General features: G+C 52.9%; 2 protein-coding genes across 2 annotated transcripts in view; one reads left to right on the top strand and one right to left on the bottom strand.

Moving 5' to 3' along the window:
• The window catches only part of LOC135405282 (zinc finger protein OZF-like), a 168,540-nt gene that overhangs the window by 28,471 nt on the left and 113,197 nt on the right, over nucleotides 1–26,872 (bottom strand). The gene's annotated exons all lie outside the window — the stretch shown is intronic.
• LOC135404613 (olfactory receptor 14J1-like) lies at nucleotides 25,827–26,789 on the top strand. Its single transcript, XM_064639345.1, has one exon. The coding sequence runs from the start codon at nucleotides 25,827–25,829 to the stop codon at nucleotides 26,787–26,789; it is 963 nt and encodes a 320-aa protein (XP_064495415.1).

The following is a 26,872-nucleotide window of genomic DNA, read 5'->3' as shown; positions in this document are numbered from 1 at the left end:
AAGGAGATGCTGTTCCCTTTTCTGTGCCCTGCGCTGCAATGACCGGTCCCACCTCCTGAAAAATTCAATCCAAATAAAGATTCCTGCCTAACAAAAGGTGCCACCACAGAAAGTTCTTGCTGCCAGAGAAGTGCCCAGACTGCCCCAACAACTGCACCTCAAAGCTTCCAGACTTTTTTTCCTGGTGGAAAGAGCTGCTGTTCCCTTTTTGCAGGCTAGCACTGCAATGGCCGGTCCCACCTCCTTAAAACTTCAATCCAAATGAAGATTCCTGCCTAATAAAAGGTGCCACCAAAGAAAGCTCTTCCTGCCTAAGAAGTGCCCAGGCTGCCCCAACAACTGCACCTGAAGCCAAAGCTTCCAGACTTTTTTTCCTGGTGGAAAGAGGTGCTAATTGCCTGTTTTTTGGCCCTTTCCTGTATAGGCCAAAGTAATTCCTTAAATAGACTCCAGATGAAGATTCCTGCCGGACAAAAGGTGCCACCACAGCAAGTTCTTGCTGCCAGAGAAGTGCCCAGGCTGCCCCACCAAATGAAGTCAAAGTCAAACCTTCCAGACTATTTTTCCTGAGGGAAAGGGCTGCTAATTCCCTTTTTTTTGGCCCACTCCTGAATAGGTCAAAGGAACACCCAAAATGGACTCCAGATAAAGATTCCTGGCAGACAAAAGGTGCCATCACAGAAAGCTCTTGCTGCCCAAGAAGTGCCCAGGCTGCCCCAACAACTGCACCTCAAAGCCAAAGCTTCCAGACTCTTTTTCCTGGTGGAAAGAGCTGCTGTTCCTTTTTTTCTGCCCTGCGCTGCAATGGCCGCACCAACCTCCTGAAAAATTGAATCCAACTGAAGATTCCTGACAGACAAAAGGTGCCACCACAGAAAGTTCTTGCTGCCCAAGAAGTGCCCAGGCTGCCCGAACATCTACACCTGAAGCCAAAGCTTCCAGACTTTTTTTCCTGGTGGAAAGAGCTGCTGTTCCCTTTTTGCAGGCCTGCGCTGCAATGGCCGGTCCCACCTCCTGAAAAATTGAATCCACCTGAAGATTCCTGCCAGACAAAAGGAGCCACCACAGGAAGCTCTTCCTGCCCAAGAAGTTCCCAGCCTGCACGAACTACACCTGAAGCCAAAGCTTCCATCCATTTTTTCCTGGTGGAAGGAGATGCTGTTCCCTTCTCTGTGCCCTGCGCTGCAATGACCGGTCCCACCTCCTGAAAAATTCAATCCAAATGAAGATTCCTGACTAACAAAAGGTGCCACCACAGAAAGTTCTTGCTGCCAGAGAAGTGCCCAGGCTGCCCCAACAACTGCACCTCAAAGCTTCCAGACTTTTTTTCCTGGTGGAAAGAGCTGCTGTTCCCTTTTCTCTGCCCTGCGCTGTAATGGCCGGTCCCATCTCCTGAAAACTTCAGTCCAAATAAAGATTCCTGACTAACAAAAGGTGCCACCACAGAAAGCTCTTCCTCCCAAGAAGTGCCCAGGCTGCCCCAACAACTGAACCTCAAAGTCAAACCTTCCAGACTATTTCACCTGAGGGAAAGGGCTGCTAATTCCTTTTTTTTTAGCCCACTCCTAAATAGGTCAAAGTAACACCCAAAATAGACTCCAGATAAAGATTCCTGACAGACAAATGTCTTACCACAGAAAGCTCTTTGCTGCCCAAGAAGTGCCCAGGCTGCCCCAACAACTGCACCTCAAAGCCAAAGGATCCAGACTTTTTTTCCTGGTGGAAAGAGCTGCTGTTCCCTTTTTTCAGCCCTGCGTTGCAATGGCCTGTCCCACCTCCTGAAAAATTTACTCCAACTGAAGATTCCTGCCGGACAAAAGGTGCTAACACAGAAAACTCTTCCTGCCCAAGAAGTGCCCAGGCTGCCCCAACAACTGCACATCAAAGCCAAAGCTTCCAGACTTTTTTTCCTTAGGAAAAGAGCTGCTGTTCCTTTTTTTCTCCCCTGCGCTGCAATGGCCGGTCCCACCTCCTGAAAAATTCAATCCAACTGAAGATTCCTGCCAGAAAAAAGGTGCCACCACAGAAAGTTCTTGCTGCCCAAGAAGTGCTCAGGCTGCCCCACCAACTGCACCTCAAAGCCAAAGCTTCCAGAGTTTTTTTCCTGATTGAAGGAGCTGCTGTTCCCTTTTTTCTGCCCTGTGCTGCAATGGCCGGTCCCACCTCCTGAAAAACTGAATCTAAATGAAGATCCTTGCCAGAGAAAATGTGCCACCACAGAAAGGTTTTCCTGCCCAAGAAGTGCCCAGGCTGCCCCAACAACTGCACCTCAAAGCCAAAGCTTCCAGACTTTTTTTCCTGGTGGAAAGAGCTGCTGTTCCTTTTTTTCTGCCCTGCGCTGCAATGGCCGGTCCCACCTCCTGAAAACTTCAATCCAACTGAAGATTCCTGCCAGACAAAAGGTGCCACCACAGAAAGTCTTGCTGCCCAAGAAGTGCCCAGGCTGCCCCACCAAATGAACTCAAAGTCAAACCTTCCAGACTTTTTTTCCTGGTGGAAAGAGCTGCTAATTCCCTTTTTTTTGGCCCACTCCTGAATCGGTCAAAGTAACACCCAAAATAGACTCCAGATAAAGATTCCTGCCAGACAAAAGGTGCCTCCACAGGAAGCTCTTGCTGCCCAAGAAGTGCCCAGGCTGCCCCAACAACTGCACCTCAAATCCAAAGCTTCCAGCCTTTTTTTCCTGGTGGAAAGCGCTGCTGTTCCCTTTTGGATGCCCTGTGCTGCAATGGCCGGTCCCACCTTCTGGAAGATTGAATCCAAATAAAGATTCCTACCAGACAAAAGTTGCCACCACAGAAAACTCTTTCTGCCCAAGAGGTGCCCAGGCTGCCCCAACAACTGAACCTCAAAGTCAAACCTTCCAGACTTTTTTTCCTGAGGGAAAGGGCTGCTAATTCCCTTTTTTTTAGCCCACTCCTGAATAGGTCAAAGTAACATCCAAAACAGACTCCAGATAAAGATTCCTGCCAGACAAAAGTTGCCACCACAGGAAGCTCTTTACTGCCCAAGAAGTGCCCAGGCTGCCCCAACAACTGCACCTCAAAGCCAAAGGATCCAGACTTTTTTTCCTGGTGGAAAGAGCTGCTGTTCCCTTTTTGCAGGCCTGCGCTGCAATGGCCGGTCCCACCTCCTGGAAAATTGAATCCACCTGAAGATTCCTGCCAGACAAACGTTGCCACCACAGGAAGCTCTTCCTGCCCAAGAAGTTCCCAGCCTGCACGAACTACACCTGAAGCCAAAGCTTCCATCCATTTTTTCCTGGTGGAAGGAGATGCTGTTCCCTTCTCTGTGCCCTGCGCTGCAATGGCCGGTCCCACCTCCTGAAAAATTCAATCCAAATGAAGATTCCTGACTAACAAAAGGTGCCACCACAGAAAGTTCTTGCTGCCAGAGAAGTGCCCAGGCTGCCCCAACAACTGCACCTCAAAGCTTCCAGACTTTTTTTCCTGGTGGAAAGAGCTGCTGTTCCCTTTTCTCTGCCCTGCGCTGTAATGGCCGGTCCCATCTCCTGAAAACTTCAGTCCAAATGAAGATTCCTGACTAACAAAAGGTGCCACCACAGAAAGCTCTTCCTCCCAAGAAGTGCCCAGGCTGCCCCAACAACTGAACCTCAAAGTCAAACCTTCCAGACTATTTCACCTGAGGGAAAGGGCTGCTAATTCCTTTTTTTTTAGCCCACTCATGAATAGGTCAAAGTAACACCCAAAATAGACTCCAGATAAAGATTCCTGACAGACAAATGTCTTACCACAGAAAGCTCTTTGCTGCCCAAGAAGTGCCCAGGCTGCCCCAACAACTGCACCTCAAAGCCAAAGGATCCAGACTTTTTTTCCTGGTGGAAAGAGCTGCTGTTCCTTTTTTTCTCTCGTGCGCTGCAATGGCCGGTCCCACCTCCTGAAAACTTCAATCCAGCTGAAGATTCCTGCCAGACAAAAGGTGCCACCAAAGAAAACACTTCCTGCCCAAGAAGTGCCCAGGCTGCCCCAACATCTACACCTGAAGCTAAAGCTTCCAGACTTTTTTTCCTTAGGAAAAGAGCTGCTGTTCCCTTTTTGATGCCGTGCACTGCAATGGCCGCTCCCACCTCCTGAAAAATTGAATCCACCTGAAGATTCCTGACAGACAAATGTCTTACCACAGAAAGTTCTTGCTGCCCAAGAAGTGCCCAGGCTACCCCAACATCTGCACCTGAAGCCAAAGCTTCCAGACTTTTTTTCCTGGTGGAAAGAGCTGCTGTTCACTTTTTTCAGCCCTGCTCTGCAATGGCCTGTCCCACCTCCTGAAAAATTGAATCCACCTGAAGATTCCTTCCAGACAAAAGGTGCCACCACAGAAAACTCTTGCTGCCCAAGAAGTTCCCAGGCTGCCCGAACAACTGCACCTGAAGCCAAAGGATCCAGACTTTTTTTCCTGGTGGAAAGAGCTGCTGTTCCCTTTTTTCAGGCTTGCGCTGCAATGGCCTGTTCCACCTCCTGAAAACTTCAATCCAAATGAAGATTCCTGCCAGACAAAAGTTGCCACCACAGAAAACTCCTGCTGCCCAAGAAGTTCCCAGGCTGCCCCAACTGCACTTGAAGCCAAAGCTTCCAGCCTTTTTTTCCTGGTGGAAAGAGCTGCTGTTCCCTTTTTTCTCCCCTGCGTTGCAATGGCCGGTCCCACCTCCTGAAACATTTAATGTAAATGAAGATTCCTGCCAGACAAAAGTTGCCACCACAGAAAGTTCTTGCTGCCCAAGAAGTGCCCAGGCTGCCCCAACATCTGCACCTGAAGCCAAAGCTTCCAGCTTTTTTTTCCTGGTGGAAAGAGCTGCTGTTCCCTTTTTTCTCCCCTGCGTTGCAATGGCCGGTCCCACCTCCTGAAACATTTAATGTAAATGAAGATTCCTGCCAGACAAAAGTTGCCACCACAGAAAGTTCTTGCTGCCCAAGAAGTGCCCAGGCTGCCCCAACATCTACACCTGAAGCTAAAGCTTCCAGACTTTTTTTCCTTAGGAAAAGAGCTGCTGTTCCCTTTTTGATGCCGTGCACTGCAATGGCCGCTCCCACCTCCTGAAAAATTGAATCCACCTGAAGATTCCTGACAGACAAATGTCTTACCACAGAAAGTTCTTGCTGCCCAAGAAGTGCCCAGGCTACCCCAACATCTGCACCTGAAGCCAAAGCTTCCAGACTTTTTTTCCTGGTGGAAAGAGCTGCTGTTCACTTTTTTCAGCCCTGCTCTGCAATGGCCTGTCCCACCTCCTGAAAAATTGAATCCACCTGAAGATTCCTTCCAGACAAAAGGTGCCACCACAGAAAACTCTTGCTGCCCAAGAAGTTCCCAGGCTGCCCGAACAACTGCACCTGAAGCCAAAGGATCCAGACTTTTTTTCCTGGTGGAAAGAGCTGCTGTTCCCTTTTTTCAGGCTTGCGCTGCAATGGCCTGTTCCACCTCCTGAAAACTTCAATCCAAATGAAGATTCCTGCCAGACAAAAGTTGCCACCACAGAAAACTCCTGCTGCCCAAGAAGTTCCCAGGCTGCCCCAACTGCACTTGAAGCCAAAGCTTCCAGCCTTTTTTTCCTGGTGGAAAGAGCTGCTGTTCCCTTTTTTCTCCCCTGCGTTGCAATGGCCGGTCCCACCTCCTGAAACATTTAATGTAAATGAAGATTCCTGCCAGACAAAAGTTGCCACCACAGAAAGTTCTTGCTGCCCAAGAAGTGCCCAGGCTGCCCCAACATCTGCACCTGAAGCCAAAGCTTCCAGCTTTTTTTTCCTGGTGGAAAGAGCTGCTGTTCCCTTTTTTCAGCCCTGCGCTGCAATGGCCGATCTCACTGAAACAGGAGGCCAGGCCCAAAAGAGTTAAGTAAGAAATTTGGGCCTGCTAACAAGCTACCAACATCCAAGATGATCTGTGGTCGTTCTGTTCTACTTATTGGACCAAAGCTTCAGAGAATAGTACAAGAACATGTAATAGGACTAGAAGCAATAAATTAGAAATATAACAGGATCAGGTAGACATTTGAATAGGAGAAATAGGCCTGGAGCCAGGGCTTTCCCAAGCTTCAGTGAGCGGGTCAAGAACAATGGAAGAGAAGAAGGGTCAGGCTGAAGAAGATGAGTTTATGCCCCCAGACCCCCCAAAATTGAGGGCCAAGACAAGCACCGCCCCAAACCCCGCCTGAGCTCCACCTATACTCTGCCTCTTATTAATATGCATTGATAGATGTTGTAATCACTTGAATATGCATTTAATCACATCTGAAGATTGTATAAAAATGCTGATTTTGTGTGAAGCCTTTGAGCAAGTTTGTCCAGAACGAGCTGGCTTACTCCCAACATTGAATAAACAAATACCTTGCTGCTTAAAGATAAAAAAAGTCTCTGAGCAGTTTCTCGGACCGATTTTTCGGATTCACTTGGCGACCTGCAGCAGCACACCTTCTCCACCCGGCTGCGGAATCCCCCGGAGGACGGGACCCCCTTGGGCGCCCTCGGGTAAGTCTTTTTACCCGAAGGGGCTCCCTTCTTCGGTGGCTTCTTGCGGGGGCTGGACAAGAACACTGCCTATTGATAAAAGGTATTTGTATCTGGTTTCTGGTTTTGTTTGTTCTGGTTCTGGATACCCGTGAGTCGAGGCGGGACGCCGTCTCACAGGGGACATGGGAGAGGACGCTCTCCCGGGGGAATATCCCCTCTGGTTTGGTCTGGTCTGGTTTTGTTTGTATTTGGCCCAATATTGTTATTGTGTACCTGATATATCTTGCTTACCTTGAAACATCCAGGAGCACATAGTTAAAGGTATTATCATGCTAAGAGTTGCCATATGAGAGGTAGTGCTGAAGAGTTAACTATAAGCACATCACTTTGGATAAGACCTAGAATTAAGATTTGTCAGTTTTGCAACTGTTAGTTATATGTATGAGCCTTGTGTAACAGATGTAAGGTTTGCCTCCCCGACAGACAAGGCTGGGTCAGAACCAGTGTGCATATTGCAGAAAAGAGGGACACTGGAAGCAAGAATGCCCTGAATTAACAGGTGGAAATACAGGCACAGGAGAGGCTGTTGTTGCTTACAGAGTACTGAGTGAAGGGGGGGCCTGCAGGCCAGTGCTAGGGGACCTGCTGGTAAAAATTAAACTAGGGGAAGAAAAAGAAGAATTAGATTTTCTAATTGATACCAGGGCTATATTTTCTGTTTTGAATTAATACCTAAAAGTGATAAATATGTTTAAATCGTGGGTGCCACTGGCCAATCAGAAAAGCTTTCTTTTGAAACCCCTAAAGTTCAAAATTGGAAAACAAATGGGAGTGCATCAGTTTTTTGTATTTACCAAATTTATCCAAACTCATATTGGGCAGAGACCTACTAGAAAATCTGGGAGCTGTAATAGAATTCAAACAAGGTAAAATTGAACTTAAGGTAAAGGAAGAACAATTAATAGCAGCTCTGAGTTTAGCAATGAGCTATGTGGAGCCAAGCCAGGGTAATTCAAATGTCAATCAAATTTTAGATCAGGTATACCCAGGAGTTTGGGCTATTGAAACACCAGGAAAGTCAAAAAGAGCAGCTCCCATTGAAATAGAATTACAGACAGGAGCAAACCCAGTAGTTAGGAAGCAATATGCACTGAAGCTGGAAGATAGAAGAGGAATTGAGCCAATAATAGACAACTTTTTGAAATTAAGTTTTTGTAGAGTGTGAATCAGATTGCAACACCCCAATTTTACCAGTCAAAAAGACAAATGGAACACATAGGTTGGCTCAGGATTTAAGAGCAGTAAATAAAATAGCTAAAACATACATGCAGCTGTTGCAAACCTATATACCTTATTAACAATATTAAAAGAAAGTGTAATTTGGTTCACAGTATTAGACTTAAGAGATGCCTTTTTCTGCCTTCCCTTAACACAGGAAAGTCGAAGGATATTTGCCTTCAAGTGGGAAAATCCCACCACAGGAAGGAAAACTCATCTCATTTGGACAGTGTTACCTTAAGGGTTAGAAAATATTCCCACAATTTTGGGAATTAATTAGCTAAAGAATTGGAACAGTGGCAGTCACCACCGGGAAAGGGTGTACTTTTATAACATGTGAATGATCTATTGATTGTTACTGAAAAACAAGGAGAATGTGTTCAATGGACAGTAACAAATATGCCTTTGGCATAGTTCACACTCATGGAGCAATTTGGAAAAAGAGGACTTTTAACTCTTCAAGGAAAAGTTGTGGAATATACTGAAGAAACTCTATGATTATTAGAAGCTGTACAACTCCCCTCTCAGGTGGCAATTATGCACTGCCAAGGACACCTGAAAGGTAACACTGTCCTGGAAATAAGAAACAGAAAAGCTGATGCAGAAGCTGAATTAGCTGCTGCAAGAAGTAAAGAACTACCAGCAGCAGCTTTAGTGCTAGAAGAACTAGACACAGATCAACAGGTAGAATATCAAGAAACAGATTATAAGTGGATACATGAAAATGAAGGTAAGGTGTTAGACAATAGATGAGGTTAACTAAAAACAGGTCAGTTAATACTGTTAGAAAAATTAGTGTGGCAATTTGTAAAAGTAAAACATGATAAAACTATTGGGGCTTAGACTCACTCAATTAGCATTTAAGGACTAGAGTAGCAGGACCAAATTTATTTATCCCAATAGAGCAAGTCACATCCCAATGTGAACTTTGTCTTTAATACTGGAACAAAAATACACCAAAGGGCAATAAGTAAAGGGCATTTCCCAGGTGAAATTTGGCAAATTAATTTCTCTGAGCTCCCAAGAAAAGGGGGGGGTCCTGTTATCTCTTAGTTTTGACTGACACATTTTCTGGATGGCCTGAAGCTTTCCCATGTAGAAAAAAATGAATCAAAAGGAGTGGTTAAAGTCTTGTTGAATGAGATTATACCACAGTTTGGAATGCCTAAGAGCATCTCTTCAGATAGAGGTTCACACTTTTGTACATGAATTGTACAAGCAATAAGTAAAGCACTAAAAATCAATTGGCAACTGCATATGCCCTACACACTGCAAGTAAGTGGGCAAGTAGAAAAGATGAATCATCTCATTAAACAACAAATTGCTAAAATATGTCAAGAAACAAATTTTCATTGGTATCAAGCTTTACCTATTGCTTTAATCAGGCTAAGGGTCAAGCCAAGATCAAAAGAGAAACTGAGTCCATTTGAAATTCTATTGGGCAGACCCTACATGATGCAAGCTGTGAATAGTGAAGCTGTAGATCAAATCAGTAATCAGTATGTGCATGATTATGTTATGGCTGTAGGAAAACAATTGCAGAAAAATGCTACAGTGGTGTTAGAACACCAACCCAAGCAGCCTGATTGTGAGTTACATCCCTTCAACCCTGGTGATCAGGTATATGTTAAGAATCTTTCAGGAGATCCACCATGAGAGAAGTGGGATGGACCCCAGCAGGTGCTGATGACCACCTCCACAGTGATCTGGGTGAAAGAGAAGCCCACGTGGATCCACTACTCTCGAGTCAAGAGGGTTCCAGAGGAAGCATGGACCTCGGGAGAGGAATCATCTACTATCAAGCCTCCTCAATGCTGATCTTTGGACTGATAAGTACATTGGTGTTTGATGAAATTCTTGCCCAAGAATCATTATGGTCTCAAGCCTACAACGAGAGTTCTGGTCTACAATTTTATATAGACCCAGAACTTCCAGTTCACCTAGGCAAGCTGAACCAATACAATGCATCTGTTATAGTCCTCCAAGGAACGAGGGTACTGAATAATTGGTAAAATCCTGGTACCCCATACAATGCAAGTGTTTTAATAGGCACAGATTAGATGGTCACCCAGAACTGACGTTACTGTGAAATGTAATTAGTGGCTGATCAGTGTTGGCACACCTTCACTCTAGATAAATCAGTTTCTGTGATGTGTCAGTGGACATTCAGGGAAGGAAATATAACCAGGAGATTTCCAACCAGCAAATCTCCTACCACCCCATTGACTAAGACCACCACCAGTTCTACAACTCCTTCTTTAGCCTGTGAGAGTGTCCACAATTTAACTTATGCTGGACCTTACATGATTAGACACTCAAATGAGCAGAAGCTGTTGTTAGATCCCACATATTCACTGAGGAGGGTTTGAATAAACCTTCAAGTAAACATATCAAACATACAAAAAGATTGTCAGCCCTGTATTCAACAAAGCCTTAAAGGCTGGCATGCATAGATGATGGCCAGATCCTCTCATACCAGAATTCAAAGAGATGTAACCGGATGGTTTAGCACAGGATTAAGTGTATTAAACACCATAGATCAAGAAGTATTAGTGAATAAACTAAGTGCTGTCACATCTGATCTCGGAAAATTCAAAGTCCCTTTAAGATCATCTTTGCTCACTTTGGCAGAAACACAATCATTGGCAGTTAAATTGTTAACATTAGTAGCTAACCACACTGCAAAAGATTTCACCAAGATTATTGACAATGCTGGTGTCATCCATAAAAGGTTTGCACTTGCAATACAATGTCTCCAAACTCAACAGTGGGTACAATCTGTAGCTGCAAGAATATTAAGGGAAGGAACCTCAGGAATATTACCACAAGAAGTAAGAGAAATAATAGCTAGAAACAGTTCTACTACACAATTTGAGAAAAATTACCAGGCGTGGTGGCAGTTAGTGAACTTCACTTACAACCCTCAACATGAACAAATTGAAGCTTATGTACTCACTATCAGTGCAGCTAAAGAAAAGACCATCTTTCCTATCCTGACATTAGGAGCCATACACCAAAATGTAATTGTCAGACCCATAGACCATAATGTTTGGGCAAGTTATGACCACACCCAGAAAAAGTGACAGTCAGTCAGTCCTGAGGCATGTATTCCTAGAGGACAATTAGGATATATCTGTGAAAATGCTGTCGTAAGAAATGAAGATTTATGCTTAGATGCTGAAGATAGTGTGTGTACCTTTGAAATGCTTCCCCATGCTAAAACCCAATCACAAGTCTATTATGTAGGAAATGGTTGTGCATGTGTTAGAATCTTTTGTGTTAATTTTACCATAGATACTTGTCATGAAGTAGTGAGTGGTACTAATTTTTTTGTTTTACTAAAATAATAGGCTGTGACTTTGATTATATCATTCTGGTGACTACTAGACAACTGATTGAAGCTGATTATACAACGTATCACGATGTGCCAAAATTGCAGACAGGAATGAACATTAATCTTCTAAAGCAATGCTTAAACATCCTGATATAGAAAAACTGGTCCAGGAAGTAAACAGAACGACTAAACGAATGCTCTGGCAAGTAGAACATGACACTGAAAACATAAAAACCGTTTTAACCAAAGTAGAAAAAGTGGGAGAGCACCACTGGTGAGACATCTTTACAGGATACTCCCCTACAGCATCACAAGTGTTCCACTATTTGATACATCCAATATTGGTATTAGGAGCTGGCATTATTCTACTACTGGTCCTAATTGTTTGGCTATGGTACAAATCAAGCATCATGGTTAGAAGGATGCAGATAATGTGGGCTGTGATGAATACCTATCAAAATCCATTAGAACTTGACGAAAGAATTCGTAAATTCTAAACAAAAAGGGGGGAATGAAACAGGAGGCTAAGCCCAAAAGAGTTAACTAAGAAATTTGGGCCTGCTAAGAAGCTACCAACATCCAAGATGATCTGTGCTTGTTCTGTTCTACTTACTGGACCAAAGCTTAAGAGAATAGTACAAGAACATGTAATAGGACTAGAGGTGATAAATTAGAAATGCAGTAGGATAAGGTAGACATTTGAATAGGAGAAATAGGCCTGGAGCCAGGGCTTTTTCCAAGCTTCAGTGAACGGGTCAAGAACAATGGAAAAGAAGAAGGGTCAAGCTGAGGAAGATGAGTTGAAGCCCCCTCCCCTATGGATGAAGATGGGAACTACCCTCCGAAATGGGGTGCCAAGAGAAGCACCGCCCCAAGCCCCGCCTGAGCTCCACCTATACTCCGCCTATTATTAATATGCATTGATAGATGTTGTAATTACTTGAATATGCATTTAATCATATCTGAAAATTGTATAAAAGTGTTGATTTTCTGAGGAGCCGGCGAGCAAGTTTGTCCAGCGCGAGCTGGCTTGCTCCCAACGTTGAATAAACAAATACCTTGCTGCTTAAAGATAAAAAAGTCTCTGAGCAGTTTTTCAGACCGATTTTTTGGATTCAGGGCTGCTGCCTGTCTCCTGCCCCAGAGAGCTGTGCCCCCGGGGGACTTCTCTACCAGAGGGCAGCCAAAGCCAAGGGGCACTGAGGTCTGCCCTCTTGCAGGTGGCTGTTGGGAGCAGCAGCTGGAGCAATTAGTGGCAAGACTTGTCATCTGTCAGAAGCTGTTGCTCCTTCCTGGCATGATTTTTGGGTGGAAGTGATTAGCAGCAGCACAAAACCACCATCAGCTGCTGAGTTTCACAGGACAATTAGATTGGACAGAGAGACTCAAGCTTCCTTGTGTTCTTTTTGCTTGTTTTCTTGCCTTCTGGAAAAAAAATCAGCCCAGTTTCGCATGTTCAACACTCCTGTGTCTGTGTGCTCAGCTGTGGCTAGCAGCTGATGTCCAGTCCATTGGGGAAGTGCAGGGGACAGGGAGAAGTCTGTTCTGTGTCTCCCATGAAGGTGCCACCCACCTGAAGGAGCAGCCAAGAGAAGTGCTGGAAACAGAGACGTTCTGGCAGTTTCTGCTCTCAGGTGGACACAGGGCCCACTTGTTGCCAGGGGTCCTGGAGATTGGATCTGGGAACAAGGCAGGGCCGTGCACTGGTAGGGAATGGGCTCCAGCAGGACCAAAGGAGGAACATCCAGCAGCAAAGTGTGAGCTGGTGAACTGGGCCATCTCTTCAGCAGACACCACGGTGCTTACTTCCCTCCCTCCCTGAAGCTCCACCACACCAGGCCCTGCTTTGCTTCAGCTTCTGCTGCTTCTTCCTTTGTTGCCCTCAAGTGCTGGATGTAGAGCTTAGAAGGCCATGCCCGTGTTTTGAAGGTGCCTGCGTGGAGGAGAGGTTGAACAGCTGCAGCCCAAGGCTGGTGTCCCAGCAGAGTCTCTAAGGATGGCACCAGTGGTGCTGGCTGGGGACACCTGAGTGTGGAAGGTGTGTCCAGCCTCAAGCAGGGCCACTGAAGTCAGTCAGGATGTCAGGCTGCAGCTGGAGCTGCCAAGGGTTGCTGTGAGGCTGAGGAGTCACTGGAAAGCTGTGGTGGCCACTTGCCCTGAAGCCTTTTGCCAAAGTGGGTGCAACTGTGCCCACAGTCTGCCCACTTTTGGTGTCCTGGCGGGTGTGGGTGCCTGGGTGAGGAGGCCCAGGCGTTGTGGGTGCTGCTGCTCCTGGGCAGCCTCTGGTGCTGTTGTCTGTGGGGTGGAGCTGCTTGGGCAGCAGCGAGTGCACAGCCCTGCCCGAGGAGCCCAGCGCCCTGCCCGTGGTGGCAGCAGCTCTGCGGGCCCAGAGCTCTGGCTCAGGGGGGTGTTGGCCACAGCCCCATGGCCTGAGCAGCCGCGGGGGCCCGGGCTGGCCGCCAGCCCTGCCTGTGCCACTGCCCCTCGCCGGCAGCACCCGGCGGACGTGCCCTGGCAGGGCCCCCTTGCCCTCCTTGTCCCCAGCCAGGCCAGCCTGGCCCCCTTGGGGGTGTGCCCTCCCTGCTGCTGAGGCCCGGCCTCCATGGCTTCTGCCACAGGACTGGGAGATGCCTCAGGAAAGCACCAGAGCAGCCGGCTGGCAGGGAAGGAGGTGGCTGCCTGGGGGCTGCTTATGACCTCTGCCCCCCCAAGTCCTGGGGGCCTTTCCCTCCACCCTGCCCCTCGGGGACTGCACCCAGTCTGTCCCCTCGCAGCCTTCTGCCACCCATCCACTCCCAGATTCCCCTCAAGGCTTCCCTCTCCCTTGTCCCATCAGGGCCTCCACAGCACCTCAGCCCTTCCTGGCCTCCCAGCGCCCCCTCCCCTGCGGGTCTCCCCCAGCCCCGCCAACCTGCCCGGCAGTGGCGCAGCCCTGAAGGAGCTCCAGAGGAGACGCTCCAGAGGCACTTGGGAGCCCGGAGCAATCCAGCCAGTAACACACAGGCAGGACACAGACGCTGCTTCCTGGTTGGGGAGGGCTTGTGGCCATCTCCAAGGACAAAGTGCTCAGGGTTCCCCACAGCTCCAGCCTCTGCCCCTCCATTTTGCTGGAAACGTTGAGGCTCCAGCAGAGCCACCAAAGGCCAAGGGGCTTCTGCCCACTTTTGCTGGCACGCTGCACAGCGGGGTAAGTGTTGCTGAGCACAAGGACCCCTTTTCCCCTCTTCCCCAAGGCCCTGTGCACACTGGGCACCAAAAAAACCTCCTGGGCTTCTGTATGTGATAACATGGATGTAATATTTCCATGCTGGGCTCAAAGGAGGTGCTTGCAGGGAAGAGGCATCTTCCCCACAGGCTCAGGTGGCCCCAGGAGATGGAGCTTCCCGCATCACTTCTCCACAGAGCTGCAGCAGCACAGGCAGACACTGCCCTGCGGAAAAGGCCGGGTCTGCCATGCTCTGCACAGCCAGTCTTGGAGCTGCTGGAATCTGCAGTAGGGAGCCATCTGTACAGCTCTCAGCACGTAGCGGTGTTGAATTGCCAGGCCTGCCATGGCGAGTCTGATGTCTTCTGTCACACTTCTACGGGCTGGAAGAGGCAGCAACGGAGACTACCAGAATGGGAAGAATGAAGTTCTCCGTACAGCTCTGATGATGTGGAGCGTTTGACGGGCCAGGTCTGAGATGGCAGGGCTGTCATCAGTGATGTCTTGAAGGGCTGGAAGAGAAAGGAAGAGAGCCAAGGTGAGAGGCCAGGGGTGTGGGGACGTGAGGAGCCCCTCCTGCCAGGGCCATCCCAGCCAGCTCTTGCCATGGGCAGGAGGGAGCAGGGCCCAAGGGGATCAGCTGGAAGGCGCCCTCACTCACCTTGGCAGATGAGCTGCAGCTCTGGCTGCTCCTGCTTCATGGACCTGGCGGCGATCCCTGGGAACACAGAGCCTGTCAGGCCCCAGAGGCACAGGTCCCCCGCAGCGGCGCTGCCAGCCCGGCCACACGGCCTCCTGCCCTGGCAGGGCTGAGCCCGGGGCCTTCCCGCATGGGGACGCCCCAGGGCAGGGCTGGCACAGGGCGGCAGCAGGCGCTCGGGGCCACTCGGGGCTCCACATGCCCTGGGCCGCATCCTGCTGCCGCTGCAGCAGCCGGGGCTGGGGCCGAGCTGCAGCGGGGTGGGGAGGGACCCCGGCCTTGTGGCTCACCCAGAAACTTGATGGCCAGCTTTCGCAGGGGCTCCTCTGGGCTCTCCAGGAACGGCAGGGCCTGGCGCACGTACTGGCCCACTCGGCTCCTGTCCTTTTCCAGCTGCAAAGAGCGCCAGGGCACGGAGGGAAGGCTGGGCTCAGGCTCTGCCCCTTGGTTGGGCACTCCCAGCCCCCAGCACGGGGCTCCCCTGCCCACAGAGCCCTGAGGCCTGGCCAGCAGCTGCTGGGGCCAGGCTTTGGGGGGAGCGGAGGGCTGGGTGCTCCTGGGAGCCAGGGGCTGGGGCTTTGGGGCCGTCCTTACCAGGCACTCGGGAAACCTCCATGGCTGCTCCATGGTCACCAAGTTCTCAAGATCCCTCCACTTCAGGAACCTGGCTGCACCAAACAGTGCTCTCCGAGAGGCCTGCACAGCAACAGAGAGCGGGCCATGGCACCGCAGCCCAGGGCACAGCACCTGCATCCCTGCACCAAGGCCAGGAGGAGGCTGCAGGCGACCATGGGCCAGGGCAGGAGGCACAGCAGCCTCCTGCCATGGGGACAACAGAGCCCACGAGTCCTCACCTCTGCCACACGCTTGTTCTCATTGTGCCAGTTGAAGTAGAATGGCACCAGACTCAGGTACACATGTGGCTTTAGGCTCTTGCTCCTCTCTGTCGCTTCCATCACCTCCCGGAAGAGGAGCATGGAGAGCTGCTGCAGCTGGCTGTGCTCCTGGTGCAAAGGAAGAGGAAAAGACCTCAGCACTGGCTTCTCCAGGCCCACCGGGGCACAGGCCTGAAAAGACACTGAGCCCCAAGTTTCCTGGCAGCACTCAGTGCCCACGATGAGGGGCACAGAGCCTTACGTTGTCAAAGAGTGGCCGCAGAGCCTCAAGCAACTTCAGGGCTATTGGGCTGGATATTTGGATGATTTTCAAGCCCAGCACATTGATGAACACGGAGAGGGTCATCTGAACTGTGTCTGTGTCTGCATCCTGCAGTAGCTCCAGGAGGCTTTCATTCAGGCTCCGGATGCTCTTAGCCTGTGTGGAACACAATGCTGTGGTGCAGCCCCACGCTGCTGCCGCGGGGCCCAGAGGCCAAAGGTGCGTCCCAAAGGAGTCGGGCAGCTGAACGGGGAGGAGGAGAGCTGGGAGCAGCTGCCACAGCTACCAAAGGCCAGCCAAGACCAAGCTACTGCCTTGCACAGCCACACGCTGCCGGCCCAGCTTCAGCCCCTGCCCCCTGCTCACCATTGAGGGAGCCTTGCTGAGCACCACCAGGCCTCGGAGCGCCAGGCGACGCCTCTCCGGGCACTGACTGCGCAGGTGCCTGGAAATAATCTGCAGGATGCTGGGCCCATATTGTCTGGGGATCAGGCAGTGCAGGACCTGAAAGGCAGGGAGCAGTGACGGGGTGCCCGGCCGGCAGGAGCCCGGACCCGCCCGGGGCTGGGCCCAGGCAGCAGCACAGGGTGCAGGCACCGTCCCGGGCGGCTGCAGCTGTGAGAGGGCAGAGAGGGGGAGGCAGCTGGGCCAGGCAGCGCTCGCCATCAGGCTCACCTCCACCAGGAACGCCAGGGCAGGCAGTTCCCACAGGGGGTCTCCCCTGCTGAGCCGCGGGAGCAGGCTGATGGCGATGCTGCGACCGAAGGAGCAGGAGACATGGCACAGCTCCCTGCAAGGGGGAATAAAGGTGCCAGAGACCCTGAGCCAGGTGGGCAAAGCTCTCCTGGGACTGACTCACACAGGCCTGGTCTTTGACCACCAGCCCAGGAGAGGACGTGGGCACTTTGGGAGGTGGCTCCTCCTGTGCAGCCGCCTCTCTCCGCCTTTTCCACTTTGCTCAGCCATCCCTGGCTGCCAAGGCCCTCTGGCCCAGCAGCACGGACACTGTGACGGGGTGGCCTGTGCACAGGGCAGAAATGACCTGTGGGGGTGTGGGGCAGTGGGGAGAAAGGGCTCTCACCTGGCCAGCAGACCCACTGCATAGTGGTGGCTGTCAGCCTTGAGGAGCATGTCCCAGCCACACTTGCGACCGATCGCCATCAACACATCTTCATCCAGCAGCTGGCGCAGCAAGGCTTTAACAGTCTGCACTGCAAACCTGTGTGCAGAGCACAGCCCAGGTCAGGCACAGAGCCCTGGCCCCAGCCCCGAGGGCATGGCAGGGAGAGGGGACTGGGATGGAGCACCTGTTGGGGTTGGGGGGAAGGCTGCGCTGCTCCCGGCATTGCCTCCAGAAGGTCTCGACCTCCTCTGACATCTCCTCTGTGCTGATGAAAACTTGGAAGAGCAGAGTCAGAAGGAGGCGCGGGAAATTGTCCTTCACTGCACTTGGGCACCAGGAGTGGGACAGCTGGAGGATCTCCCAGAGTGCCACAGTTGCCTGCCAAAGACAAAGCACCCAGAGACAGCTCTCAGGGCCCAGAGGTCCATGTGGCAGGGCCCAAGCGTGGCAGGGACAGGCCAGAGGAGACACAGGGGGATCCCCCAGCCTGGTGTCCCTGAACCTGCCCCTAAGCCAGGCTTGCAGCCCAGTGCCTGGGGCAGGGAGAAGCAGTGGTGAGGGAGGATGGAAAGGCATCCCAGAGGCAACCTGGGGGCGAGCAGAGGCCAGCTCAAGAAACTCACAGCCAGGGCAAAGACATCTCTCTCATCCCCATCAGAGGTGCGTCTCCTGTGCGCTGGCCAGTATTCCAGCACATGGAAGAGGATCTGCAGCACCGGCTCCTTAGTCCATCTGGAGGAGATGAGCGTCTTCCACATGGTGCGAGCAGCTCTGTGGAGTCACAACTCTGGCTCAGGGGGGTCTGGGACACAGCTCTGTGGCCTGGGCAGCTGCGGGGCCCAGGTGACAGAGCCACGGTGCCTTGTGGGGCAGGGAGGCAGGTTGGCCTCAGGATTGGAGGCTGACATGCCAAAGCTGGCAAAGAGAGGAGCTGGAGTGTCCTGGAAGTCTCCATGTCTCTGGCACCCCATTTGGGACAGGCTGTCCAGGGGGATGGGGTCTAAAGGCAGGTGAGCCTTCAAGGCAGGTGGGCCCCATACCTGTCACAGGCTGGGGCAGAGTGCAGCAGGGTCACTGCGACATCCGTGGGGTGTGCCTGGGTCAGCAGGACCAGAGTCTTGTCCAGCCTGTGCTCATCAGATACATTGGACGTGAGCCACTGATGGATGCACCTGACTATGGCCGGCACCTGGAGGGGACATGGGGGACAGTTGGAGAGCTGCCAGAGCCAGTAACTTGCCCAGCTTCCCCCAGGAAGTGCTCCCCTTGCCACCACACTCTGCTGGTCTCAAAGGCTGAGGGGGCCCAGTGCAGCCAGCGTGAGGGGCCACAGCATCCCTGGGGGACTGGAGCCCTGGCCACAGGCTGCTTACTTGCTTTGCTTTGTAGACACCATTCTCCACAAGCATATCCAGCAGGGCAGCGCTGGTCTGGGCATTGAAGAGGTTTGCCATGTCCCCAGTGGCCATGAAAGTGGCCTCTTCATGCCAAATGCACCTGATGAATCTGCAAACCAGCTACAGGAGAAAGGTAAGGAAGAGAGAGGGATGTCCCCTGGAGGGCTGCGACAGCGGTGCTGGGCTGAGCAGTGAGAGCAGGCCCAGCCCAGGCGGGGATGGCTGCAGGTACCTGTGCTGCCCTGCGGAAGCGGCCACGGGCACGGAGCTGCTCTTCTGTCTGCTCCTGGCCTGCATCTGGCAAAGAGCGAGCGTGCTCAGAGCTGAGGGTGTGCGGGAGAGGCCGGAGAACACAGCCCAGGCCTGGGCTCCAGGAGCAGGCAGGGCCAGCCCCGGGATGCCCAGTGGATGGAGCACGGCTGCCAGGAGATCAGCCCCGGCCCCTCTGCCCCCCTCCCTTTCCCTGGGCATGTCCAGAGGGGATGGGCAGGATGAGGCCAAGGGGGCTGCAGCCACCAGCCCTGTGGCCCAGCTCCAGCACTCACCCTCCTGCGGGGGCTGCACCTGCTGCACCTCTTCAGGCTGCTGTGCTGGAGCAGCCCTAGGGCTTTCCTCCTTCTCCTCCTCCTTCACCCAGGCCAGCTTGGGCACCGTAGGGGGTCTCTGCTGCATGTCTCCGTCTGGTGTTATGGCTACCTGCAGCAGAGATGCCATTAAAAAAGCTTTGGCTTTCCAAGTCCTGCAGTCGTGCCTTGAAGGCAGCTGCAAGAGAGAAGCCTGGGAAATGCCTCGCCTTATCCAGTCCCACTGTCTGGCCTCAAGGGCACCTGCCCCAGGGACTGGAGATGCCTTGAGCAGCCCCAGGTCCCCAGGTCCCACAGTCTGGCCTGGAGGATGCACAGGGGAGAGGTGGAGAGCTGCCAGAGTGAGCAACTTGCCCAGCTTCCCCCGAGAAATGCTTCCCTTCCCAGCACACTGTGCCAGCCTCAAAGGCTGAGGGGGCCCAGCGCACCCAGCTTGGGGGGCCACAGGCTGCTTACTTCAGCAGAGACAGCTCTCTCCTCAAGAAACTCCAGGCTGGGGGTATCGGCCAGGCGCTGAACAGGCGCGGCGTCAGTGCTCGCCACGCCCTCCATCGTTGTGGCGTCGGCCTCCTCCGTGAGACCAGGCAGCACAGAGTCACAGTGTGACACATCATCGGTGGACGTGGTGTCCCAGTGGGTTGTGTGATCACTGGTTGCGGTGTCACACTTTGCTGGGACAGCAGTCGACGCGGTGCTGACATCAGGATTTGTCAGCTGGGTCGGGATGGTGTCAGGCTGGGCCTGGACATCAGCTGGTGTGATCCTGGCCTTTCTACGCCGACTGCCCATGAATTTCATAAATGTCTGCAGGAGAAAGAAGGGCAGGGAAGAGAGGGATGTCCCCTGGAGGGCCGCAACAGCAGTGCTGGGCTGAGCAGTGAGAGCAGGCCCAGCCCAGGCGGGGATGGCTGCAGGTACCTGTGCTGCCCTGCGGAAGCGGCCACGGGCACGGAGCTGCTCTTCTGTCCGCTCCTGGCCTGCATCTGGCAAAGAGCGAGCGTGCTCAGAGCTGAGGGTGTGCGGGAGAGGCCGGAGAACACAGCCCAGGCCTGGGCTCCAGGAGCAGGGCCAGCCCTGGGATGCCCAGTGGATGGAGCACGGCTGCCAGGAGATCAGCCCTTCTGCCCCCCTCCCTTTCCCTGAGCATGTCCAGAGGGGATGGGACAGGATGAGGCCAAGGGGGCTGCAGCCACCAGCCCTGTGGCCCAGCTCCAGCACTCACCCTCCTGCGGGGGCTGCACCTGCTGCACCTCTTCAGGCTGCTGTGCTGGAGCAGCCCCAGGGCTTTCCTCCTCCTTCTTCCTCCGGAACAGCCTGAGCAGGCTGAAGCGTCTCCCTGCCATGCCACAGTCTGGTGTCCAGGGCACCTGCAAGAGAGAAAGAGAACCTCGGAGAAACTCCGGGCTCTATGTCCTGCAGAATGGCCTTGAGGCCACCTGCCGCAGGGATTGGAGACACCTCGGAGAAGCTCCGGGTCTCCAAGTCCTGCAAAAGGGTCTCAAGGGCACCTGCCACAGGGATTAGAGACACCTCGGAGAAACTCCGGGTCTCCAAATCCTGTGGAAATGCCTCGAGGTCACCTGGAAATGAGAAAATCCTCTAAAACGCTCCGGGTCAGCAAGGCACGAGTTGGCTGCGCGGGGGCTCCGCACAGCACCGCTCTGTCCCGTCCTGTCCCGTCGCCTGCTCCGAGGAGCACTGTTGACACTGTGGCCGTGTCACCAGCAGCACCTCTGTCACCGCGGGTCATAAAGGGCCCTTGGACACCCTGCCCCCTTCCATCCCACCGGCCATGCCCAGCGTGTCACAAAGGGCCCTGGGACACAGTGCCACGTGGCCTGGGGCCTCCCCCAGCCCCGCCAACCTGCCCCACCTTGGAGGGAATCCGCTCTCTGAAGTATCTAATCTGGCTGGACCTGAACTGTAGGAACGGCTCAAGAAATGAGCAAACACTCCCCTCCTGTGCCTGCTCACGGCAGCACAAGGAGCCCCCTCGGCCGCCGACTCAGTCCCAGCAGGAAGGGCACGGGGCCTTCCACACAAGCTGGCACGGCCTCCTTGGGAGAAGTGCTGGCTGGTGGCCATCCTAAACAGGGGGGGTGACACCGAGAAGGAAGGTGTGGGCAAGGGCACCAATGCTGTTGGGAGCCCTTTGGCCAGGGCTGCACCCAAATCAGCAGTTGTGGCAAGTCCTGGCCCAAGGAGACCTGCCACTGCCCCGAGTCCTGGCAAGGCTGCTGCCCGTCTCCTGCCCCAAAGAGCTGTGCCCCCATGTATTAGTTCATTTGAATACATGCCCGGAATAAAGACAAGTACAACAGACATTCAAACAGTACAAAAAATCTTTTATTGCAGTGAGAATAAAAACTAGCAAAGAGAATCAAAAGCTAAAAAAGAATACAAAAAAACTGCTTTATCAGTTGGCATTCATACAATACTATGAACGGCTTTTATTATAGTATTAACTAGTAATAAGGGAATTAAAGGAACATTTAAAGGATATTAAAACAATACTACGAGTGGCTTTTAATACAGTATTAACTAGTAAAAAGGGAATTACAAGGATATTAAAAAAGGATATAAAACATTTGCTTTCTCAGTTGCTTCCTCTCAATAAACTGTGCTTACCCACACAGACAGGCCAGGGCTGCCAGGATCTGCAGCAGCTGGTCGGTGCCCGTGCTTAGCGGGCGTCCCGGTAGAACAACACAGTCTCCATGGCAGGATGAGGATCGCTCACCCCAGCAGTCCTGACACCCCATTTTATCAGCTCTACATTGCACCACGTAGGGCCAGTACACACAGTATGAGGTGATGCCTGAGTGGCAGCCAAACCCTGCCTGTTCATCACCTGATAGCAACAGTCTGTGCGTGCCCTGCTGTAGGGCAAGGGGCCAGTGACCCCTGCCCACAGAATCTTCCTCCCATCATCATCTTTCTCACCCCTATGTATGACCTCTACCACTGTGTTTCAAGGGTAGATGTATCTATCTTGCAATATGTAGCAAAACCAAGGAAGAACTCAGCTCTGATAATAGGGGATATCAAGCTGACTTGCTAAAAAGCACAATGGACCTTACAATTAGCTTGAGCCATGAAGTTACATTGTACCATACTCTGGCTGGTTTCATATCCTAATATGATTCCTTTCTCACGCCTCTTTGCTCCATTGATCATCAAATTCAAAAGTACCCCCCTTACAGAGGAGTAGCCTGAGAGTTCTGGAAGGGGGGTGTCAGAGCTGGTGGAGCTTTTCTTCCTGTCAGAAAACAGCCTAAGAAAGAACTAGTGCCACAAGGGCAGCTGGGGTGGCCTAGACTGGTGACAAGAAGTGAGAACTTTCCCTCCAAGGTCAGTGTTGTGGTGCAATATGTCACAAAGAAGGAGTCTGGATGAGCCCAAGGCTTTGTGTGTGCAGGAAGAGCCAGGGAGAACGCAGAGATGTCAGTGCAGGAAGGTGCCAGCCAGGTGGGGCAGCCGGGGGGATGACGACAGCCTGCAGGGAAAGGGGCAGGGCATGGACACCGTAGGACAGCCTGGGCTGGAGAGGAGACAGGGATGGGGAGAAGCTGAAAGGCCCTGACAGAGCCACCTTCTGCAGGCCTTTGGCCAGGGCTGCTGTCTGTGCCCCTGATGCCAGGAGGAGGGGAGTGGCCCTTGCAGCCCTGGGGCCTCATGGCCTCCTTGTCCCTGCTCAGCAGCCTGGCAGGTGCCACCCCATGGTCCTGCCCTTGGCATTGTACATCCCACATCCCAGTGCCCCAGGAAGAGCCCTGAGGAATGAGGCAGGGACAGGATCTGCCTTCCCAGAGGCTGGTGGTCAGGGCTTGGCCCTTTGGATTAAGAAAACAAGTCAATGTTTATTCAACATCAGAGCCACCTTTCCCTTGCTTGTCCATCCTTGTCACCACTGTCTGCAGTTTTCTGCTCTAACTGGAATCTGGGGACAAATTCTCAGTTGTGTCCGTCATTGAGACTCATTAGCACTAGGAGAAACTTAATGTTTGAATCTCACTTTGACTTGTTGAAAAGTTGTTTGAACTTCCTCTCAGGGACTAAGTCTCATGTAAACAACGCCAAACCCCCTGGAGGGTCATGAAATGCCTGGGGCTGTTGCTGTGCTGCTGAGCTGGGCCGGGCTCCTGGCACACAGGGAGATCCTGGCAAGCAAGAAGAGCTTCAAAGAGACAGCTCTGCTGGTGAGCAGCTCCTCTGCACAGCCCAGCAGGGCTGAGGGCGCTGCCTGCAGCACCCAGGGCACAGGAGAGAAGGCAGAGAGATGAGAGGCAGCCTGGGCTGGGAGGTGACTGAGCTCTCACTACGGGAGAAAACTTTCCAGGATTTGAAGGAAGAATTCTCTGGCTGTAGGAAAGTTCAACTTGCCTTCCTGGAGGCATCTCCTAAAGCTGGCACATCCTACAGCTTCCAGGATCTTTCAGCAGGACTCTCCCAGTTGCTGCAGTGCAGGGGAAGTGGTCATATGGCAGAGCAGGGCAGGAGCTGCAGGCAGCAAGGGCAGAGAGGAGAAGGGAGCAGGAGGTTCAAGGGATCCTGGGCTGGGAGGACAGGGCAGAGCTGCTCAGGGCAGGAACCTTGCCAGCCCTTTGCCACGGTCAGGCTCTGGCTGCAGAGCAGTGCAGGTGAGTTCCTGCAAGTGCCTCTGCCAGCTGCCAAATGGCAGCAGTGGCAGGAGCTGTCAGGATGGCTCTGCTGCATTTGCTGGGGTGCAGCAGGAGAAGCTGCTGCAGAGCAGGACTTGCTGCTGCCCCATCAGAGGCCCAGGGCCAGAAGGTTCCCTGTGCCAGGGCTGGCTGTGGGGTGGGAAGGTGGGGGTGCAGCCAGGGGTGCCCAGGGCTGTGGGGCAGAGCAGGGTCCTGCCCCCAGGGCTCTGTGTGCTGGGGCAGGGACTCTGCTGCCTGCCAGGGGCAGCTCTCAGCCTGGCCAAGGAGCTGCCACGGCCCTGCAGGGAGAAGGGGTGGGTGGAAGGAGTGACCCCTCAGGGCAGGGCAGGGCTGGGCAGGGCCCTCCAGCTGCCAGCTCAGGGCTCCTCACAGCTTCAGCTCCACCTCCTCCATTTCCAGGGCCCCTTCTCAGGAAGCACATCCCCCCAGAACACCTCCCCCTTCCCAGCCACCACAGGCTGTCTGGGATCTGCTCTGCAGCCCCTGCCCAGGCACAGCTGCCCCTGGGCACTGGGCTGGGGATGGCTCTGGCAGCACTGGCAGGGAGCTGAGCTGGGCACAGGCAGGGGCTGTTGGCAGGAACAGCTCCTCACCCAGAGACAGGCAGGCAGGGACAGGCAGCTGCTGCCACAAGGGCTGGGCAGGGGGATGGGGGCCCCTCCCTGCTGTCCCTGTGGCACAGACCCCTTCCCTGAGCAGCTCCTGCCTGGGCTCCTTTCCCAGCCTAAGCAGAGCCTGTGCCCTCAGGCCCACGGGGGCTGGGCTGGGCATTGCCCTGCAGCAGCCAGAGCCCAGGCAAGGACAAGGCCCTGATTTCCAGCTGTCTCTCTGTGTCCCTCCTCCCTTGGCAGCAGCACTGTGGCATTTCACTGCCATCCCCTGCTGCCTGGGCTCTCCTTGTTCTCACCATTCGGTTTTCTGAGCCACTCTGGGGTTTGGGGGGGGCAGATTCCTGTCCAGACACAACCCCTTTGGGTGCTGCTGTGGGGATGTGTCTGTGGGAGCCAAGTGCCCAAGTGCCCTCCAGGCATCTTCAGGGTCTTCAGCTGTTTGCCTGGGTGTCCTGCAGGGCTGCAGGTGCCCTCCAGAAGGGCACAGCTCTGCCATAGCATCTCTGTGCTGCACAGGATCCCCATGGAGAAAACTCCTCAGTGCTAAATCCATGGAAATGCTCTGGGCAGCCGTACTTGGGAGCTGCAATGATCCCTGTGTGTGGCAGTCTGGAAGGAGAAAGATGAGATCCTAATCAGGCATCCTGAGGAAAGGCAAGCATTCTCTCAATCTGCTTTTTGAACTGGGATTCCTCTGCTCCCAGAAGTGCCTTGTTTCTCTTTGCAGGGAATTCCTAAGGGCCATCCCCCTTCAGCTCCCAAGCTGCCAGGCAGGGTCAGCTGTGAACAGGAAAGATGGCCAGCTCTTGTCTCTGCACCAAGAGACAATCCTTCTGCCTCTCAGGTCTCACAAGATTTCCCTTGGAGCACATGAGACATGTCAGAGATTTCAACCATCCAAACTCACTCCTGGCAAGAGGAACTGGAACAAAACCAAGACCCCAAATCCCCTCCCTCTGTTCTGTGCTTGGGCAAACTGTGACCCGCAGTTCTGGAAACACTTTGATGCATCACAAGTGCATTTAATTGAAGGTCACCCTGTGCTCCAGGTTGCCTCTCACTGCCCAGCAAGAAGGATTCCTCGGGAGCCCATTCCAGGGTCCCTGCTCTCAGTGCCCCCTTCAGCCAGCAAAACCCAGAGCTCGGGGAGAGGGATGCAGAGAGATCTTCCTGAAAAGAGGCCCTGAGTGTTGAATTGCTATGAGACATGCAAGATGTTTTGCTGATTGAGCCTGGCCTAATTCAATTCTGCCTTTTTTTACCTCAACAGAAAACAATAACCAGAGGCAGCAAATGTCCAACAGCAGCTCCATGCCCCAGTTCCTCCTCCTGGCATTCTCAGACAGGCGGGAGCTGCAGCTCCTGCACTTCTGGCTCTTCCTGGCCATCTCCCTGGCTGCCCTCCTGGCCAACGGCCTCATCCTCAGCGCCGTAGCCTGTGACCACCACCTGCACACCCCCATGGGCTTCTTCCTGCTCAACCTCTCCCTCACAGACCTGGGCTGCATCTGCACCACTGTCCCCAAAGCCATGCACAATTCCCTCTGGGACACCACAACCATCTCCTACACAGGATGTGCTGCACAGCTCTTTTTCTTTGCCTTTTTCATGTCAGCAGAGTTTTCCCTCCTCACCATCATGTGCTACGACCGCTACGTTGCCATCTGTGAACCCCTGCACTACGGGACCCTCCTGGGCAGCAGAGCTTGTGCCCACATGGCAGCAGCTGCCTGGGCCACTGGGTTTCTCTATTCTCTGCTGCACACAGCCAATACATTTTCCCTGCCCCTGTGCCAGGGCAATGCCCTGGGCCAGTTCTTCTGTGAAATCCCACACATCCTCAAGCTCTCCTGCTCACACTCCAGCATCAGGGAAATTGGGCTCATTGTGGTTAGTTGCTGTGTAGCATTTGGGTGTTTCATTTTCATTGTGTTCTCCTATGTGCGGATCTTCAGGGCTGTGCTGAGGATCCCCTCTCAGCAGGGACGGCACAAAGCCTTTTCCACGTGCCTCCCTCACCTGGCCGTGGTCTTCCTGTTCCTTAGCACTGCAGCATTTTCCAACCTGAAGCCCCCCTCCATCTCCTTCCCATTGCTGGATCTGGCCCTGTCAGTTCTGTATTCGGTGGTGCCTCCAGCACTGAACCCCCTCATCTACAGCCTCAGGAACCAGGAACTCACAGGCTCCCTGAGGAAACTGGTAGCTACATTTATAGACAATAATAAAGTGTGTCTTTTTTTCTGCAGAACATTTTGAATGTAACTCATTGCAATCAGTGCCCTTTTTTCTCCTATATTTTCCTTTTATCATCAGTACATCCTTACTCTTTTTCTACTTTT

Source organism: Pseudopipra pipra, chromosome W, assembly GCF_036250125.1.
Source record: "Pseudopipra pipra isolate bDixPip1 chromosome W, bDixPip1.hap1, whole genome shotgun sequence".
Lineage (NCBI taxonomy): Eukaryota > Metazoa > Chordata > Aves > Passeriformes > Pipridae > Pseudopipra > Pseudopipra pipra.
This window is presented reverse-complemented; position numbering and strand designations above follow the sequence as displayed.

Coding starts and splice junctions, on each gene's coding strand:
- LOC135404613 (XM_064639345.1), top strand. CDS start 25,827: ATGTCCAACAGCAGCTCCATGCCCCAGTTCCTCCTCCTGGCATTCTCA.